This window comes from Pelmatolapia mariae, linkage group LG16_19 (genome assembly GCF_036321145.2).
Source record: "Pelmatolapia mariae isolate MD_Pm_ZW linkage group LG16_19, Pm_UMD_F_2, whole genome shotgun sequence".
NCBI classification, from domain to species: domain Eukaryota; kingdom Metazoa; phylum Chordata; class Actinopteri; order Cichliformes; family Cichlidae; genus Pelmatolapia; species Pelmatolapia mariae.
In genome coordinates, this window is record NC_086241.1 from 24,644,904 (window position 1) to 24,663,718 (window position 18,815).

General features: G+C 39.5%; 1 protein-coding gene across 1 annotated transcript in view; it reads left to right on the plus strand.

Moving 5' to 3' along the window:
* The window catches only part of LOC134644485 (hydrocephalus-inducing protein homolog), a 64,370-nt gene that overhangs the window by 20,932 nt on the left and 24,623 nt on the right, over positions 1-18,815 (plus strand). The window contains exons 33-73 of the mRNA XM_063497570.1: positions 1,936-2,016; positions 2,150-2,299; positions 2,444-2,683; positions 3,032-3,161; positions 3,274-3,285; positions 3,611-3,781; positions 3,913-4,106; positions 5,215-5,289; positions 5,471-5,654; positions 5,765-5,906; positions 7,244-7,370; positions 7,450-7,543; positions 7,672-7,772; positions 8,688-8,849; positions 9,009-9,203; positions 9,346-9,546; positions 9,711-9,943; positions 10,036-10,218; positions 10,390-10,509; positions 10,594-10,753; positions 10,832-11,004; positions 11,191-11,389; positions 11,505-11,598; positions 12,016-12,109; positions 12,201-12,366; positions 12,449-12,531; positions 12,741-12,887; positions 13,049-13,139; positions 13,630-13,843; positions 14,022-14,248; positions 14,348-14,496; positions 14,659-14,854; positions 15,025-15,118; positions 15,861-16,097; positions 16,195-16,337; positions 16,842-17,066; positions 17,161-17,321; positions 17,593-17,687; positions 17,845-18,064; positions 18,194-18,394; positions 18,470-18,596. Coding sequence (XP_063353640.1) covers positions 1,936-2,016; positions 2,150-2,299; positions 2,444-2,683; positions 3,032-3,161; positions 3,274-3,285; positions 3,611-3,781; positions 3,913-4,106; positions 5,215-5,289; positions 5,471-5,654; positions 5,765-5,906; positions 7,244-7,370; positions 7,450-7,543; positions 7,672-7,772; positions 8,688-8,849; positions 9,009-9,203; positions 9,346-9,546; positions 9,711-9,943; positions 10,036-10,218; positions 10,390-10,509; positions 10,594-10,753; positions 10,832-11,004; positions 11,191-11,389; positions 11,505-11,598; positions 12,016-12,109; positions 12,201-12,366; positions 12,449-12,531; positions 12,741-12,887; positions 13,049-13,139; positions 13,630-13,843; positions 14,022-14,248; positions 14,348-14,496; positions 14,659-14,854; positions 15,025-15,118; positions 15,861-16,097; positions 16,195-16,337; positions 16,842-17,066; positions 17,161-17,321; positions 17,593-17,687; positions 17,845-18,064; positions 18,194-18,394; positions 18,470-18,596 — 6,291 coding nt within the window. The remainder of the gene's footprint in view (positions 1-1,935; positions 2,017-2,149; positions 2,300-2,443; positions 2,684-3,031; positions 3,162-3,273; positions 3,286-3,610; positions 3,782-3,912; positions 4,107-5,214; positions 5,290-5,470; positions 5,655-5,764; positions 5,907-7,243; positions 7,371-7,449; positions 7,544-7,671; positions 7,773-8,687; positions 8,850-9,008; positions 9,204-9,345; positions 9,547-9,710; positions 9,944-10,035; positions 10,219-10,389; positions 10,510-10,593; positions 10,754-10,831; positions 11,005-11,190; positions 11,390-11,504; positions 11,599-12,015; positions 12,110-12,200; positions 12,367-12,448; positions 12,532-12,740; positions 12,888-13,048; positions 13,140-13,629; positions 13,844-14,021; positions 14,249-14,347; positions 14,497-14,658; positions 14,855-15,024; positions 15,119-15,860; positions 16,098-16,194; positions 16,338-16,841; positions 17,067-17,160; positions 17,322-17,592; positions 17,688-17,844; positions 18,065-18,193; positions 18,395-18,469; positions 18,597-18,815) is intronic.

Below are 18,815 nucleotides of genomic sequence, written 5' to 3' on the forward strand. Positions count from 1 at the left end.
GAGGAACATGAATACCTGGAACATGAAACATGGAAAGCAGGTGACCTGACAACAAATGACAGAAAACTCACACACTAAAGACACAGAGAGGTGACGAGGAGAGTGGAAACACATGGGGAACGCAGCTGAAATGAACATGACCCCACAAGCAAAACTAAACACACTGAACAGGGAACATGAGACTGTCAAAATAAAAAAGGAAACATAGAGAGACATAGACTGGGACACGCGAGCTTGACACAAGGGTCGAGGTAAGGCAGACATGAGAGCCAGAGAGAGGGAGCGAGGGAACACGAGAGAGAGGGAGGAGGAACATAACTCAGACACACAAAGGATGAGGAAGACCTAAACACAGGGGACACGACAGACTCATACACCAAAGACATGACACAAGTGGACAAGGTAGTGGGGAGACACAGACATGGGAGGAATCTAAACAGACAAGAACTAAATAGAGAAACATAGGGTTCAAACATAGAACTAATAAATGCATGGATAACAATTTCCAGTTTAGAGCATGATACAATGGTACTTAACCTAGCAATATTTCTTAAGTGATAAAAACAAGAGCCTACCAGAGATCTGACATGCAAATCTAAAGTGAATGCAGAGTCAAGACTTACCCTTAGATTCCTGACAGATGATTTCACAAATGACGAAAGAGGGCCAAGAGCTTTCATTAAACTGGCCACAAATCTATCAGTGGACAGACAAAGACTTCTGTTTTATCTTCCTTAAGTTGGAGAAAGTCAGCCATCCAGCCATTAATGGAGTCTAAGCACCTATCCAGGATCTGCAGCTTAGAAGTATATTGGGGATTAAAAGAGATACAAATTGAATATCATCTGCATAGCAGTGATAGCAAAACCTCTTAAAGGTACTAAGAATGTGCTCAGGTGGGAGCAGGTATGTATGTTTACAGTCTTTTTATTACACCTCTGTGTAATTTAAGACATTCTAGGCTTAAAATGATTGCATTTTGAAAAACAATAGTTAATTCATTTTAACCAGGTGAACATAAATTGAGCTGATGTGCAACTTAAAAAATCAGTCGAGACAAGAATCTTTTTGTTTCAGTGAACAGTGAAAATCAGAAATGGTTCCACCAGGTACAGGTGCTTAAGCCTCAGGCTGGCTGAAACAGACAGAAAAACCTGAAAAAATTTACAACATGCGTGATTGACTTCAGAATGCGAAGGAAGGCATATTTTTCTCCAAAACATAGACTAAGAGATAATAGATCCTGACTGAGTTAGAACAGATACTAAAATAAAGTAAGTAGATGCTGTGTGTGTAAAACAGTTATTAACAGTTAATGAAAGTGGTTATTTTTATGTATTTAACAAATATATTGGGTCTGCTACTTTTGTTAGTGTTTGTTTTGAAAACATTAATGAGTTCAAACATGTTTGAATTACAGTGCGTTCCACTGAGATGAAAAAAATATATGCAATTACAGTAAAATCTATTATTCAAAGCTAACCACGTTTGCAAATTTCTCATCTCTATATTTCTTTTCTTGGACTTGAGCATCTTTATATAATTCACAGTCCTTAGTTATCATTACTGGGCCATGGTGCAGCCTTTCACATCATCTTTTATTTTAAATTTGCCTTTTTTTACCAGTTCTCCCTTTAATTCAAGTTTCTTCTGATTGGCTGTTCCTCACAATTAACAGTTTTGAACAGCAGGTAGGTACAGCTGTCAAGCACAGAGCTCTAACTGGGCTCACTGTGGTTTCCCTCTTACATATGGTTACCAAGAAATCCGGTAAATCAGTGAATTGTCAGACCTATACATTCGAACCTTTGGTATTCTAAAGGCATGAGTAAATCTCTTTAATTGAAACCAGTTTTGACTTGCAGTAATGCGTTGTCATTATATTTAATGACATATTGTTGTGCAAAATGTAAGAATTTCTTTATAACCCAACAGATGAAGGCAATACAGCTGCTGAACCATGAGTCTGTGCCATGTCACTGGAGCATAACTGAGGAGGTTAAGCCTTTTAAAAAGGTATGACTGTTGTTATTTTATGGATAATATAAAAAATGGAATCCACAGGCCATCTGTGTCATGCCAAGAAAGATATCAGAGAGAGAGAAATACAGTAAATGTGATGCCTGCATTTGTTCTTGTTCTCACTCAGATCGATAAGTTCCTGCCCCTCTACAAGCGTAAAAAAGCCTTGCAGGAGCAGCGTCCACCTCCAGTGGTGTTTGAGATGGTTCCCTCCTCTGGTGTGCTGTCCCCTGGTGAACGGGTCAATGTCCACATAAAGTTCAAGCCTGCTGATGGGGTGAACTGCTTTTAATATTAGAACAATAACTGTTAGATATAATTAGTAGCATAACATCATACTGCTTAATCATGAAAAATTAGCAAGAGAACGTGATATAAAATATGACAAAAGACGTACTGTTTTGCTCTATTTGTCTTTCAGTGTCCTTACAACAGACGGCTAGTGGTGCGAGTCGCTGACAGCACCCAGGAGGTGTTCATCACAGCTCAGGGTCAGGGTGAGGATCCACATCTCGAGTTCTGCCCTTCGGTACTCGAGCTGGGCCCTCGTCTCCCTGCCAGCACTGACGTTGAAGCTGAGGTTACAGTGAAAAACCCCTGTTCTTTCCCCATTGAGTTTTACTCCCTGGAGTTTGACACACAGTATCTCCAGGAAGAAGAGGTAGCACTTTTTTTCTAAAGTTTCAGAAATATTGTTGCAAATTTACTTTAAAATGAAGTGCATGATTTTTAAAGGCAAAGCCACAAGTGGTGTAGTAATATGAAGAGATTATGTGATTTCCTTTCATTGATAAAATACAGCATGATTAAAAAGGCATCAGAAAAAGAGACAAAGTAGAAATGGTGTGCAATGCAATTCTGATTGGGTAGTTTTCTTCCACTACAGTTAATCTCACACAGCTTTCCTGAATTAAATTATTTGTTTTTGTCTTTTGCATTATGTGGTGTCTCTAATAAGACATTTTTTTCTGGGTTTTTAACTGCCCTCTCTTCTCATGGTCACATGCAGATTCTGCATTTGATGCAGGATTATAAAGACAACAGTGTGTTACTACTTCCTCCACGTGCCCCGGGAGAAGGGCTTCCCTCAGAACTGCTGGAAAATTACAAGGAGTATTGCTCCAAGATGAAAGATGAAGGTATCTTTAAAGATACCTAAGCAGCTATTGATAATATACACACAGTTGTGTCAGCACATATTTGTTTTAATGTCTGTCATAATGTCACTTTTAATCGATCTGTGTGCCCCAGAGCTGAAGGCAGGTACGGATCATGACGATCAAAATGAAGACACACAGGGAGGAAAAAATAAGGCTAAACTAGATGAAGACCACCCAGAAATTAGAACTACAAGTGTGAAACCGCCTGAAATGTGTAAGTACAACAAGTTTCTTCTTTGTTGGTTCTCAGTCATCCAGGCTATGATCACCTTGAGTTGAAAGCAACAGGACTTCTTTGTAATGTCCTTTAAGATGTTTCACTTCTCATCTAGCAGTTCATAAAAAAATGCCATCAATTTTCAGACTTGTGTAATTTTCTTTGCAAACATTATTTTGCTTGTAAAATTAACATTTAAATTCAAATTCAGTTTTCTCAGAATTGACCAGATTGGCGAGCAGCGAGAGTCTAAGACAGTTCGAGATGACCCCTGTCTGCAGAGCAGTTGCCCGACACATGGGTGTTGACCTGTCACCCGAGGCTCTCGTTGCACGCAACTGCAGAGGCATTGCTATTATCGTATATGGAGCCCCACTGACAGGTTTAAAAACACATTCTGCAATGAAAGAATTTAAATGACAATAGTGTATAAAACAATCATCCCCTGCTAGAGTCAGTTAACTTGATATAAAAGGTGTGTGTGTATGTGTGTGTATCTCTTTTTTTTTCCAGATAAGAGCAGCATAACAGCTGCTCTGACACTTCGGTATGGAGCAGCATGCCTCTGTGTTGATGATGTGGTTACAGATATGCTTTTAAATGGCACTTCACCAGTTAGCCTGACAGCCAGACAACTCTTTGACTTTGCTGCTACAGAGCATGCTCAGAAAAATGCTAAGGAAGCTGGTAAGCTGGAAGCTAAAGAAGTAGCTTTTGATGGAAAAATGAGTAACACCTTTAACTGGTCATTTTCAGTTTTAAGTAAACGGTTAAGAGCTGGGCTGCAGCGTGATTCAGCTGTCAAAGGAAAAGAGGGTGCGACCTGGGCAGATTGCCAGTTTATTGCATGGTCTGAAAAAAGCATAATCTTTAAAAACCATCCCAAAACACAGATACATGTTTTGAAATCAGAAAGGTTTTAATATTGTTAGAAAACTGAAATTAAATTATGAATTTATTGTTGGTGTGAACAGGTCCAAACAAAAGACACAAAAATAGCCTGATATCAGGCAGCAATGCCAACTCTTTATAGCCTGACTCTCACATCTGCAGCCAGAAGAGTAAACCTTCTCTATATGTGATTGTTGATTTTTATTAAACTGTTTTGTTTGTTTTTTCATTTAGCTAAACACATCTTAATAGTTGTACTATAAAGTGATGAAGAAAATGTACACGGCAGTATAAAAACTCACCAGAATTTAGAAAATGGTCTAAAAATGAAAATTTCCTTGGGACTAAACCATTAGAACCTACACTTACTGTATCCTCTGCAGTAAATTAAATGAAGCTTAGCCCCATCCTTACAGATATTTCAGATCTTTTACAGTAAGGCAGGATACCATAGCAGAAGACTAACTAAAAATTACCCACCTGCTACCAGGTCTGGTCATTGAGGAAACGTCTGGATCAGGACCCACAGCACCTCTTGAAGCCTCAGATCCAGATTCATCGCCTTTTATACTAAATACAGCCAACAACTGCGAGGACAACAGTAGTGAAAATGACTCCAAGGCTCCCCTGATGACTGAAAATCAACACATTGTCCATTGTCTGGTACATTTTCTCGAAGTATCTCCGTATCTGTTGTCTTTGAGCTTTTCACAGGACTTTATTTTGTTTGATTTTACGTTTTCTTTCTGTTTTAATGTATTTCTTTTCTCTATGAATTGGTGGCCTGATCCTTGCTTTGCAGTTAAATAATTCATTTAAATTTCATTTCCTTTACACCTCCATACAAAACTATTGTATAAACTGTGAATACAAAGTAATTGTTACTCATAGAAAACCAATTTATTTAGTGTGATTTTGCTTCAGGGAGGAGATGTGACCACACTGAGGAGTCTGTTGCCTGAGTATTTACTGGTTGATATCCTAGCAGAAAGATTTCAGGTGAGGTGAAACATCATATTACATGGTGTAAACATTGTGTGTATATACAGAAAAGTGCAAACTGAAGAAGTCTTAGCCAGTGCTGTGCATTAAATTGGCGCAAATAAGGAATGTTTTCTCTCATGTTTCTCTATTTATTTTGTAATTCTCTCTAATGTTGGTGCTTATGTTGTGATTACAGTTAAGCGATTGTTATCGTGGAATAGTGATTGATGGCCTGGACTCAGCGTACACTCGGGTTCCAGCGAGCACTCTGCAGGTTGTTCTCAAGGCCTTAAGTAACCGCAAACACATCTATTTGGTCAACTTATCTGACTCTTATACAGCCCTGAAGGCACGGGAAAGAGCTCAAAGAGAAGCTGAAGGTAAAATATTTACAGACAGAAATTCTTATACCTTTGAACAGAATTTATAGTTGTCATGTTTATCTATTGAATTAGATAAATGACCAAAACTGTGTGTGTGTGTGTTTCAGAGGCTCTGCAGAAGGAGAAAGCTGCCAGGGAGGAACAATGGCTGCAGGACATGGATGAGGAGGAGTATAATGCTCTGCCACAGGAGGTGAAGGAGCGCATTAACAAAAAACACAGAGAGGAATTCCGACAGCAGAAGTTCAGGTACTGACAATATTTTTTTTTCAGTGAGGTTTTCATTTCTAGTTTTAACAAACTGCACAAAGTCAAAACTGATGTTTTAGCTTGATGAAATGGACACAGTCATCAATGGTATGATCAACATGCCTAGTGAGGCTCAGTTCTTTGGGTGAAAATGCCTTGTTGATGCCAGAGGTCAGAGGAGGCTGTCCAAACTGCTTCAAGCTGATAGGAAGGCAACAATAATTCAGATAACCACTTATTACAACCCAAGGTATGTAGAAAGCGTGGGTCCGTCCTGCCTTGTATCAAGGGTTCAGGCTGACGGTGGTGTAATGGTATCAGGGGTATTTTCTCTTGTTCCCTAAGTACCAGCTGAGCATTGTTTAAACACCACGCACACACACGCCTACCTGAGTGCTGTAGCTGTCCATGTCCATCCCTTTATGACCACAGTGACCACATCTGCTGAGGGCTGTTTCCAGCAGGATAACACACCATGTCACAGATCGTAGATCGTCTCAAACTGGTTTCTTGATGGTCTCCATGAAATTCATTTCATTTTACTCAAATAACTTTCCTAGTCACACAGTCTCTATCCAATATAGCAGCTTTGGAGTGAAAGCCGAATCAGATATGCAGCTGACAAATCTGCAGCAACTGTTTAATTCTGTCATGTCAGTATGGACCAGGATCTCTGAGGAATGTCCCCGGATCCTTGTTTACTATGTTATGAAGAATTTAGGCACTTCTGAAAGCAAAAGGGAGCCCAACCCAGTGATAGCATTACATGCCTAATAAAGTCATCATAAATGATAAGGGAGGTACAGAGTGGTTAATCCATGGAATACAGATGATTAAAATAAATTTCATATTTAAGTTGTTAAGAAGAAAAAGAAAATATAAACACAAATTATGAAAAATAGCACATTGGACTGATTAAGTTCTGCAGTGAACACTTCCAGTTTTTAACATTCGTCTGAAAGGTGAATTTTTAATCAAAATGGCGTATTCAAATAATACAAACAAGCATAATAAATACGTAATATGTGCTTTAACAATTTTATAAATAATGGTTTAGAACATGGCATAAGCCACTATAACCACATTTTGAGGTATTTGATGTCATTCATTTTCTGCTTAAACCAGTTATAGACTTAGATTTACTATATCTACCATGTAATAAAAGCCCTCATAGTGATCATAAATATAGAGACTTGAAACTAGTTCTTGTTTCCTTCTACGTCTAGGAATATTGTCCACAGTTTTATTTATGCTGAGCATGCACAGTTTCACTCAAATACCAGGAATATATTCAAGTTCAAATGAAAGTAACTAAAAACAATTCACTTGTGTGTAAGGGAGCAGATGGCGAAAGAGCTGGAAGAAAAGAGGCAACAGGAAGAGAACCAAAGGTTAAAAGAGGTGGGAGGAAAGAAGGAAATTAAAGAACCATCAAGGAAGAAGAGCTTGCTGGGGATAAAGCAGGTCTGTATCCAGTCTGAAGACCAGCAAATACAGAGAAAAAATTAGAGCACTGAATTAATTTGTCCCATTTCCTCTGTAGTCAACAGGGGCATTGAATGTGCTAAGGGCGTCTTCTGTTAATGACTCCAAAGAGTCACTAGGGAACACAAAAGAGCAATTTCATCTAAATGAAGGTGCAGACAAGTGTAAAAAAACAAAACAAAAAAAACCATGTAATGTTTTATATAGAGTAAAAAATGAAACAGTTTATAGAGTGCAGCATAATCAGTTACTGAGTGACTTCTGGTCGTTATTCCTACAGAGCATCATAGCAAAGAGGCTGATGAGCCACAGAAGCAGACAGAAGGAACCAAAGGAACCACAGGTTCTCCTCAACCCACAGACACACTGGAGAAAGACAAGGTAGATTAGAGCTTAGCAACGATGTCAACACACTCAACCCCAGTGCATTATTTAAAATGGTAGATATGTATAGTAGACTAATTACCTACTTTGTAACTTACTGGAGTTTTTATACTGCATGTTTGGGATACATTATTTCATAAGATTGTGTAATGTTATACAACAAATCAGATATGAGGAATGATGGAATAATAAATTGAGATGAGTTTTTACTATTTTAACAACATGTCTGATTTTTTTCAAGTATGTTTTGAATACTTACTTGATTTTAATTTGAGAAAAAAGACATTCAAGAAACGAAAGTACTTCTTGTAGGCCTATCTGTTACTGTGTGTGCTGTGAAATCTTCAGCTTCTCTTACTTTAGTTTTTAAAACCACTCAATGAAGAATTAATGATTTACTCTGCAAGCCAGTGTCTTGCATTCTGCACAGGATCTAATTACATTAAAGTATTTAATTGTACTTTTATATCTAACATGAATCACGTTTGTTGCCAGAATACAGAAACTGTAAATGTGAAGAGTGCAGGAGAAGAAAAAGAGTTGAAAGATGGAAAACAAGCAGGGGAGAGGAATCAAAAAGACAGAGCAAGAAGACAGAGCTTACCTGCTGGGAAGGTTTGTACAAATATGCCATTTAAGGGCTCTTTGTTAAGTCAATAACATAAAAAAAAAGCCTGTATTACAAAGCAGGATTTAGCCCAAGTAACTTCGGGTCCAATCCTGGGTTTTCCGTACTTCTTATTCAGATGCTTCTTACTCGCCTTGGTAACTTATGCTGTAAACCTAACCTGTTCTGGTGCACATTATGTTCTACATTAGAGGTTAACAGACTCACATCATTGCCTACTAACCATTCAAGTGCCACCATTCCTTCATTCTCCATTCTCCATTGCTCACCATACCCCCATTCAGTCCCGGGTGGAGAACCTGCAGTCTCAGTTCTGTCAATATGAGGAGAGCCAAGCCCTGGTGGAGCATATCCTGCAGCACTGGGACCGGCGCCGGGGATTGTTGTTGGTCCCACTCCCCACTGAAGATGCTTTAGGGTCAACTGAAGTTATAACAGAGAAGCAGGTGTGTTAGCTGGCCAACACACCTTGTGGTCCTCCACCAGGTGGCCCTCCAATCCCTCCTTTTTTTTAACTTAAACGTAAGACTGCTTGGAAAATTGGAAAGGTGTGCTATAATTCTTTATCCTTGTTTGAATCCAAAATATTTTTTCCATCTACACAGTCCTCTGCTGATAAGAAGAGCAGGAGAGTTGGTAACAAGCTCATATCACCTTTGCACAGTCAAATAGCAGGACTGTCAGAAGCAGAGAAGGCAGAAGACAAGGCATCTCCTCTGGACATTCCATATATTGTGTTAAATGTAACAGAAAAAGACTACATGAGCATCATAAGCAGCTCTTTGCCTCCCCTAGATGAGGTATAGCATCATTTCACAGATCTTTCATTTTTATAAAATTATTAATTATGTTTCTGTTGTAAATTTTCCCTCATGGAATTGTTCTTTCATAAGTTTAAGATGAATTCCTAATCTATTTTCTTTTCTACTTTGGTCTCATTAGGTGTTGGATGATTTAGGGATAGGTCCTAGTGGCCCTCCAATCCCTCCTCCTGTCACCTTCTCTGTCGTTCCTTTTCCCAAAAAAAGAGAGCAAGCTAAACTAGAACAGACCTGTTTCACCTTCCTGATTCCTTCAGGGCTGGATGAAAAGGACAAGGACAAAAAAGAGGACGAGCTGCAAGCATCCATTGTAAAGTTATCGGTAATGTCTATACAAAAAAATCATTCTTAATTTGAGGCATAATCTGAAATACAAGCAACTTGGACCTCATGTCCATTTAACCCACACAAGCTTATTTTGGTGTTAAAAGCATGAAATTTTAGATTTTTAAGGCAGAACACTGTTTGTCTGCTGTTTTTGTAAAGGAAGAGGCAACAGGCTCTAAAAGTCATGGCAAGGCCACCATTAAGGACAGTGCAATGGCGAAGGACAAGGATAAAACGGGCCGAGAGATTCACAGGAGCAAGAAACAAACTCCCGCCAAGACAAAAGCACAGGGACCAGACCGTCTCGGGTCACGTTCACATGCCTCCTTCCTCCCCGAGGACACTGACCAAGAAGAACATCAAGCAAACTTGGAACAAAAACGCAGCCATATGTAAGACGTACTGCAGAATCACTAATGTTCATTAGTGTTTTTTAATTTGTTGTTGGTGCTGCTTTTCTGAATGTGTGCTTGTATGCATTTAGCCTGACAGCATTTCGCTGGGTTGTGCCAGCTGGCGGTGAGGTGGTACTCAAGATCTGGTTCTACTCAGAGTCACCAGGAACTTTTAAACATACCTTCAACTTTGAGATAGTCGGGACCCGGAGACTCAACCAGCTCATCTGCAGAGGAGTTTCTACCTATCCTTCCATCTGCAGCGATTACACGTCAGTCTGCATAGTGTGATGAACTAATGTAGTGAAATAACTGCAAACAGAGAGGTTGTAGTTGGCGTGTTGTGTTCTGCCTCACTTTGTAAAAATCTAGATCTATTTTTCACAGATGAATTAAGTTTGAAGCTTTTTAGTAGTCTGATGTTTTGTGTGTGATTTCCACAGGACTGTGTTTCCCCACAGTAAGAAAGTCACTCAAAGTAAAGAAGGGCTTCTGAAGACCTATGTAATTAAACCTGGATACTTTGAGTTTGGACCTTTGCTCTGTGGCAAGACCAGAGACAGGTGAGAGGCAGAACGATGGCTGTAAATGGTTTCATCTGGTTGTGGCTTTCTTTGTATTGACAGATTCATGTGTGTGTTTTCTAGATACAAGGAAAACAGGTACCCTGAGAACTCAGAGAAGCTGGTGATTCACAATAACTCATGTCTGGAGGCTGAGGTCCAATTCAGTTTCAAGCATGATACGCAGGCCACCACATATCTGTTGGACCCACCAGCCATGACCCTCAAACCGAACCAGAAACAGGTAGAATAGCACTAATGCTGTCTGATAATTTTACTCTACTTTCTCTACTTACATTTAAATATATTTCCACCCTACAAGGAGTTGACGCTTTGGTCATACCCAACAAAAGTAGGACAAATGAAGGACAGCTTGATTTGCCAGATCAAAGACAATCCTGAGCTTGTGGTCATTGAGCTTTCGTGCTGGGGCGTTCGGCCAGAGTTGGAGTTGGAAAGCAAGCATTTGCACTTTGACAGGATTTTGCTGCACAGGTACCAACATATACTGCAGTAATTCAGGGAACACGCATAACTATTGCTCAGATTCAAAAGTGAATTTGAAAAAGAAGAAGAATTTTCTCAAAAGAAAGGAGCATCATGATAAAATCCAAATATGCCACAGTGGATAATTTGGGATTTCTCTCTCTTCACCCAACCTTCTTTTTTTATCCTGCCCAGGAGGGACAGCCGCAGCATTATGATGTATAATAAGACAGCTCTGCCAGTGTCCTGGAGACTGCAGGGTGTAGAAGAGTTGGGTGATGAGGTCACTGTGCCACAAGATCAGGGCATCATCTCACCTAACTCTTCTTTCCCTTTGAGCTTGCGCTTCAGAGCCCGAAGGCCACTCAATATTAAGAGAATCTTACGTCTGGAGGTAGAGTATAACCAGAGCAGTACTCATGCTGTAGTTAATAAATAACATGAAATACATGAATATATTATAGACATGTTATACACACAGAAGTACATCATGTGGGTTTTTTTTCCAGGTATCCGATGTGGATAAAATTCTAGGTGTTGTATACACTGAAAATATTCAGGTTACTGCCGAAGCCTATGATGTGGACCTGGAAATCAGTCCAGGTACAAATGAAACAGCTTTTTGTTTAAATGTGAAAGTGAATTTGGGCCTTTTATTGATTTAAATGCAGTAAACGATCCGATTTTGACCATTTTGAACCTGCACTTCCATTCTCCGCATTTTATGCAAAAGAAGGAGTCACATAAAAATGATATTTGAGTTGAAAAAATGTAACAAGGATGTTACAGTAACTGAAAATCCATCATACAGACATTGTTATATACATTTATATTTTCCTTAAATAATGAAAATTAAGTAGAGCTGCCTTTTTATCATGAGGAAATATTTTTGTCACAGAGAACTGGCATCTAACGCAGTTAAGGACCATTAACAGATAGCACTGCAAAATGACTGACTGAGTGGGTGGGAGGATATAATAACGACCAATAATGTACTACATGCTCATGTTTCTATGTCAGATGGCTGTCTTAATTTTGGAACCATCAGAGTCTTTGAGGAGGTCAGACTGTCTCTCAGATTGAAAAACCAAGGAAAATATGAAGTATCTTACAAGTGAGCTTAAACTGATAGTTTTTGCAATATTTTATTCATATAAAGGTTTTCATGGAATGGTCATTTAATTTTATTGTTCTCTTATCACAAGGTTTAATGTTGAGCAGACAGACCCAGCACAGCCAGACCTAAACTCCATTTTCAAAGTGTCTCCTCAGTGTGGTAGTCTGATGCCCAACAAGCCCACAACAGTGAACATCCTCTTCAAACCTGATGTGGAAGTGTTCATTAAAGACCAACCTATCCTGCCTTGCCAGGTTTGATCCATAAAAAGTAAAAACTTTATTTAAAAGATTGAAATAATTGATAGCTGACACTGAGTGAGCTAATCTTTTGCAGGTGATTGAACCGAGCATTGGGACAGGAGGAGAAACTGTAGCTATCGTGGCGATCAGGGTATCAGCCCGATCTGTTTTCACCAGGTGAAGGCCGATTCATGCTCTCATTAATTCTGCACTATTAATATATTATTTATTAATAGTGCAGAAACATTATTGTATTATTGTATTATAGTAGAGAATTTGAAAACCTGTGTTTCTTTCATCTCATTTCTAGCCTCCTATTTTGTTCATATGAAGCAGCTTAGTAGTTGTTTTTTTGTTTTTGGTGTTTTATGTTCGTCTCTCTTCAGGTACAAGATCACACCTTCATCTGACTTGAACTTTGGTCCTCTGATCTATGGCAACAAGAAAAGCCAATGCTTCACCATTGAAAACAATGGGGTCTTTGAGGCCTCTTTCACCATCTGCCGCATGATCACAGATCCCGTGAGGACAGGGTAGGCCAACAGAACGCACAAAAACAACACATCCAGCACATGTTGTTTTAAAGATATTTTATTTGCTCCACCATTTTTAGTTTTAGTTTTCACAAAACAAAATTTTGTAACATTTATTGTTAATAAATTGTGTTTTTTTTCTCTTTACATTCTGGTCTCAGGGGTCCAGGTAAGACAATATCAAGAGAGACCCTTTCAGGGAGGCCTAATGCTGCCAAAATACCACCAGAATCCTTTCAGAGTTTTCTTCAGGTGAGAGAACGCTGGTGAATTTCACACCAGTGACAGTGCCTGTTTGTGGTTTTACAGTCATTGGGCTCTTCATTAATTTTCTTAGAGTTACATTTTCTGTTTATTTTGAGGTTAGTCAAACTAATAATTAACACATGAATAATCACAAAACAGTCCTGACATTTTGTCTTTCAGTTCCTTTGAGTTGTTATGGATTTACAAAAGTAAAACAGACAACATAGACATTGAAAAGGTCTATAAAGTGAATTAATAAGAAACATGATAAAACCCCTTAATTTTAACAGGGAGGCAATACAAAAAATGGTCATGATGGTCACGAAATAAAATTGTGTATAATTTTGTGTCTTTGATTTTTATGCTTAAGAATTTTTAAAGCAAAATAAACTAAATTCTGCTCTTTGACATTAAATTTGATTTATTTTTGTAAGTACTCCTTTCAGTATTCTCATCACCTCTCCTTGCTTCTTCTGATTTTCCTGAATTCTTCCAGAATCGCCTCAGCGTGGGTATGTTCTCAGTGTCTCCCTGCATTGGGAGCCTACAGCCAGGGTCTCAGCAGCTGGTGACAGTGGACTGTGCAGCTGAACAGCTGGGCAGGTGGAGCCAGGGTCTGCACATTGACATCATTGGGCGTGACCCCTCAGACCATCCTGATGGCATACCCTACACACTGCTGGCTGAAGTCTGCAAGCCAGGTGAGAGCTGTATGATTCTTTTTTGATCAGTAAACCTGGCCAGGTTCAGCTCTACAGTCCTGAAATTACCAAAGGCATATTAAAAAGGTTTTTGATCAAAGATCAAATTCTGTTCTAAACTTACTGCTAGCTGTTCTTTGACTTAAATCATATTATATCTAGCTCTTTTTTTTGTTTCTAGGCATAGTATTGGATATGGCCTCCATCTTTGAGGAACACCATCTGTGCTGCAGCACGAGTCAGCTTTCTTCAGAGCAGTTTTGCAATGCTGAAGGGATTTTTGTGCTGGATGAAAATAAGTTTATCTTCAACAAAATCCTTGTGGGTCAAACCAGCCAAGCTCGCTTCAAACTCACCAACAGCAGCAAGGTCCCCTGCATGCTCAGCTTGGCCATCAGAAGTGCTGGGCCTAAGGTGAAGTGTTTAAAGTCACAAGGATAAATGTATATAGGACTGTTTCTGTCTATCATAATGTAGGTAGAAGTTTGAGTCTAAAATATGTATGTTTTACAGTCATCCCGACACATTGAGGTCTTTGACTTGCCTGTGACAACGCTGAACATTCCCAGCCTCTCGCACGCGTTTGCTGTTGTCACCTTCACACCTCAGGCAATGCAGCATTACAGTGCTGTGTTTGAGGCCAAGGTGGAGGGAAGTGGAAGGTAAAGAAGCAAATGATTGTGTATGCCACTGCGGTGTTGTCTTTAGTTTTTCTATGCCTTTTTTATCCCTGTTACTACTGTATATAATAACAGAGTAACAGCACCGGTTGTTTTCTGCTGCTGACTTCTCCCACCCTGCTTTCTTCTCTCTGCTGGATTAAGAGTGACACCCACAATTAAGACCAGCGTGCTGGAGTTTGACCTTTTGGGACAAGGCACTCTGCCCAGTGTTTGTGTGGTACGTCCAGGTCTGAGAGGCAGTAAAGGAAGCCCAGTGCTGCACTTCAGACGGGTACCGTTAGGGCGCAGACATATCCGGCCCCTGGTGCTGCTAAATAATGGAAATGTTCCAGCTGAGGTGAGAGGAGGGAAAAATTCCAAATTTCGTCTGTTTACCCATTTTAAATTCAGTAAAACCAAATTATACCAAAATATAAATATTATTATTTACAATGCATTCGTAAACATAACAAACGGTCTAGGTAGAATTTCATGAATAATGAATGTATTTTCTGAAAATGTGTATAGGTCCAGATGGACATGCTGGATGAGCATGGTGTGTTCACCCTAAAAGCTGCGTCTGACAACGTTAACACCTCCGTGGACTCCACACATGCTTCAGGTAAATAAAACTTGTATTTGTGAAACTACGCCTACAGAAAAATGTACTGTAATTTTAACTGTAATGTTTTAACGCTCATTTTATTACAGCACGCTGAAAGTAAAGCTGACATTTCTTTAATCTAAGCACACACTGAATCCTTCATGCAGTGAAGCTTGCCTGCTCACTATTGTCTAACTCATGATCAAATCAGCCAGTTTGATGAAGTAGACTCCCTGACACATTGCAGAAACTGACTTCTTAAGGCTGTAGTGTGACTTTCTCTCCTAAGTGGCCATCTTAACATTGCTGGGTACTGTCTTACATATTGTTGTAATGATTCATTGCATTAGCTGGCAGTTTTTCATGGTCCATGAGCATCAACGTGACCTTATTGCAAGAACTTCCTATTCAATTTATGTCCCAGTTTATGATTTATGGATCCTAACCGATATGACTCGGTTTAACCCTGTCTTTTCTTTGAGGTCAAGTGTGATCTTGTTTTAGTTTAACAAATGCACTGAAAACTAGTGGGTGAGGCTTTAACCCTCTCAAGGCAGGCGTTGCAGATTTGCAACAGTTAAAAACTAACAACCTGATTACCCCACATACATATTTTATGAGTTTTTTATTTTTTATTTTTGATAATTTTCCCCAAATATCAGATTTTTCCTGTAACTAAAACTTAATTTGAGCCTGAGAGGGTTAAACCATTCACACTTCCCACTCCTCAGTGATTTCTGACATTTTTCCTTCTCCACAGAGCACAAACCGGTGCACAGAGTAAACCTAAAGCTGAAGATTAATGAACCAGTGGAGATTGAGGTTGGCTTCTGCTCTGATAAACCCTTGAGTGTCAAGGCAAAAATGTCACTGCAAGTGAAGGACAATCAGCAGAGCAACACTACAATAGAAGTAACAGGAGAGGCTTACCAGCCAATCATCTCTCTAGATCACATCAGCAGGTTGTTGCAGGACATAGATCATGAAGGTGAAGAAGGTATGGCAAGAGATTTTTTTACAAAACCTCCTAATCCAGTGATTTAGTTCAACAGAAGCTCGAGTCTTTTATTAAAGAACTAATTTCTCGTTTATAGGTAATTATGATGTGCTGAATTTTGGTGACTGCCATGTAAACGTTCCATACAAAGAAAGTTTTACTATGACCAACCACAGCAGCAGCCAGGTGCTGAGGTTTGAGTGGCCCCCTAGTGGACCTCATGTCAGCTTTTCACCACAGGTAAAATATCAACAAAGTGGCAGAGACTTTAAAACTGTTAAATGGTGAAGCCAAAAAATACTTTTTCATAGCAGTGATAAAATGTGCATTGTCAAAAGTTGCTGGTTAGTTTGGCATTATTTTTGAAACAAAATAATGCCTCAGTGCAATCAGCATTTCTCTTGTGCAATAATTAAATAATTTGTGGTTTTAAATATGTACCAATGACTTTATATTCATTTATTTATTATACTTGCTCTTTTTAAACTTTGTATTGATGGTTTTTTTGTTTTTATGTGAGCTTGTGCAACATAATTTCGTTCTGCGTTACATATTTGAGGTAGTGCTGACAATGACAATAAAAAAAATCTTGAATCAAACCAGCGTCAACAAATAGTCACATATGGGGGTATATGCTATTAACTCCTAATACAGCCATAGACATTATTTCTGAACACACGCAGTTCCTTTCCTAAGACTTTATTGATTCGGCTCAGGAAAACATTTAGCTGCTTGTTGTTACAGGTGGGACACCTTCATGCTGGTTGCTCTAAGGAAGTGATTGTCACATTTACCTCCAGCGAGCCAGTGACTCTGTCTCAGCTGCAAATGAGATGTAAGGTTTGCCAGGTGGAGTTCCAGCAGCCTGTAGAGGAGGTAGCTGACTGGGATGACCGACACAAGACGGTACACTGGCTGAATTCTTCAGAGAAAGCTTCAGATGTATCCAAACAGGCTGTAAAGGACAAGGTACATGTGGTGCCTAGCTTATTGTGCTAGAGAGACAAGTGGTGTCAAATGCTGTATAGGTAGACAAGTTAATAAATCACATTCTTTTATCCAGGTGATAAGAACAGATCCTGAGCCTTGCTGCTCTGTGGTCGACGGCTGTCAGGTGGAGCTTGAATTACGCGTCAGTGCTGTCTGCGACTATGTGAAGTTAAGCTGCAGCACAGACACCATCTGCTTTGAGAACACCATGCTTTTCCAAACCAGACTGCAGCAGTAAGTCAGGCTTTGTGTACAACATATTCCAAGTCATCAAACCTAATAATATGTAATATGACATTCTTGTGAAACATTATTTGGGGTTTCTTATTCATCAGATAGAAATGAAAATACTAAAGATCAAAAAGATATCCACTAAAGGCTTATATGTGATGTATATCTAACATTACATTCCTCAACAGTGGGCACCGTAAATCTAAATTCAAAAATATATCTTTCTTTCTGAGTATTGTGCTACTTTTTTTGTTGTCTGCACACACGCACGTAGACTGCAGGTAGTGAATGAGGGAAGTATGAAGGTGGAATTCTCCTGGGAAGTTCTCATGGATCCAAGCAGCAATATTGTCAGCTGTGACCAAGAAGGTACGACAGAAATATTATATCCTTAATATTATTGGGTCAACTTGTCATTGTTGGATTTGATCCTGAAAATAAGTGCTATTTTTTTCTGTACCTACACATGAATACTTTAAAACCGGGGCTTGACTCTGTGTAAATGTCTACATGTGGTGTTTAACAGAGGGGACCTCGACTTCTCGACCTGGCAGCAGATCAGCAGGATCGCTGACTGAAGCCCGTCCTCTAGCGAACTTGTTGTCACTTCTAATGTTGAACCCTGAGCTGCCTCCTTTCAGCGTTGAACCCAGCGTAGGGACCATGAACCTGGGTGCCAGGCAGAACTTCACTGTTCGCTTTTTACCCCTGCAGGTGTCCACTTTTCAGGGAAAGCTGTTTTGCAGGTAAAGGAAGTGTAACATTTCCATGCAGGTAAACGTTTAACTAGGTATTTTCTTCAAGGTTTTTTGAAAATGGCATCAATGGTTTGGATGCTTTTCTTTCCTTTTTGTGAGTATGCACATTTCTTCCAGTATTCAGAACTTGCAGGATGGGGAACAGGCCCCGTGTATCTCAGTGTGTGGCCGCAGCCTGTTGCCCCAATTCCACTTTGACCTGGAAGATTCAGACTACATCAGTGGGAACCGTCGTAACTCTGAATTCAGTGGCACTCTGGACCCAAACACCAGAATTTTGGAGATTCATGCCATTGGTTTGTCTGTGCCATCAACAAGGTAACATGTAAGGTTAGAACTTCTATCTCTGTCAGTGTAACCCGGAATGTTTCATGCTCTCGGTTGACTCTTTAGGTCTTTTAGTGTGGTGAACCCAACCAGTAAGCCCTACTCATTCAAATGGAGGTGTGAGGACAAAAGTAGGAGCCATTTCCACTGTCTCGTTCCATCTGGCGTCATTCCCCCTGGGAACAAAGCAGAAGTAAGAATAGACAGAGTGCACCCCCCATAACAATGATGGTCTTTTCGTTGTAAAGTATCTCACAGAGTGTGCTACCTCATTCCCATCTTGATTTCATTTTCTCCATTAGTCAGTCTTGGGTTCTCTTCTTTTACCTTTATCTGTCTTTATTCATCTCACTCACTGCACTAGTTTTTCTTGAAGTAACAGTATATAGCATTATGATCACCTGCCTGATAT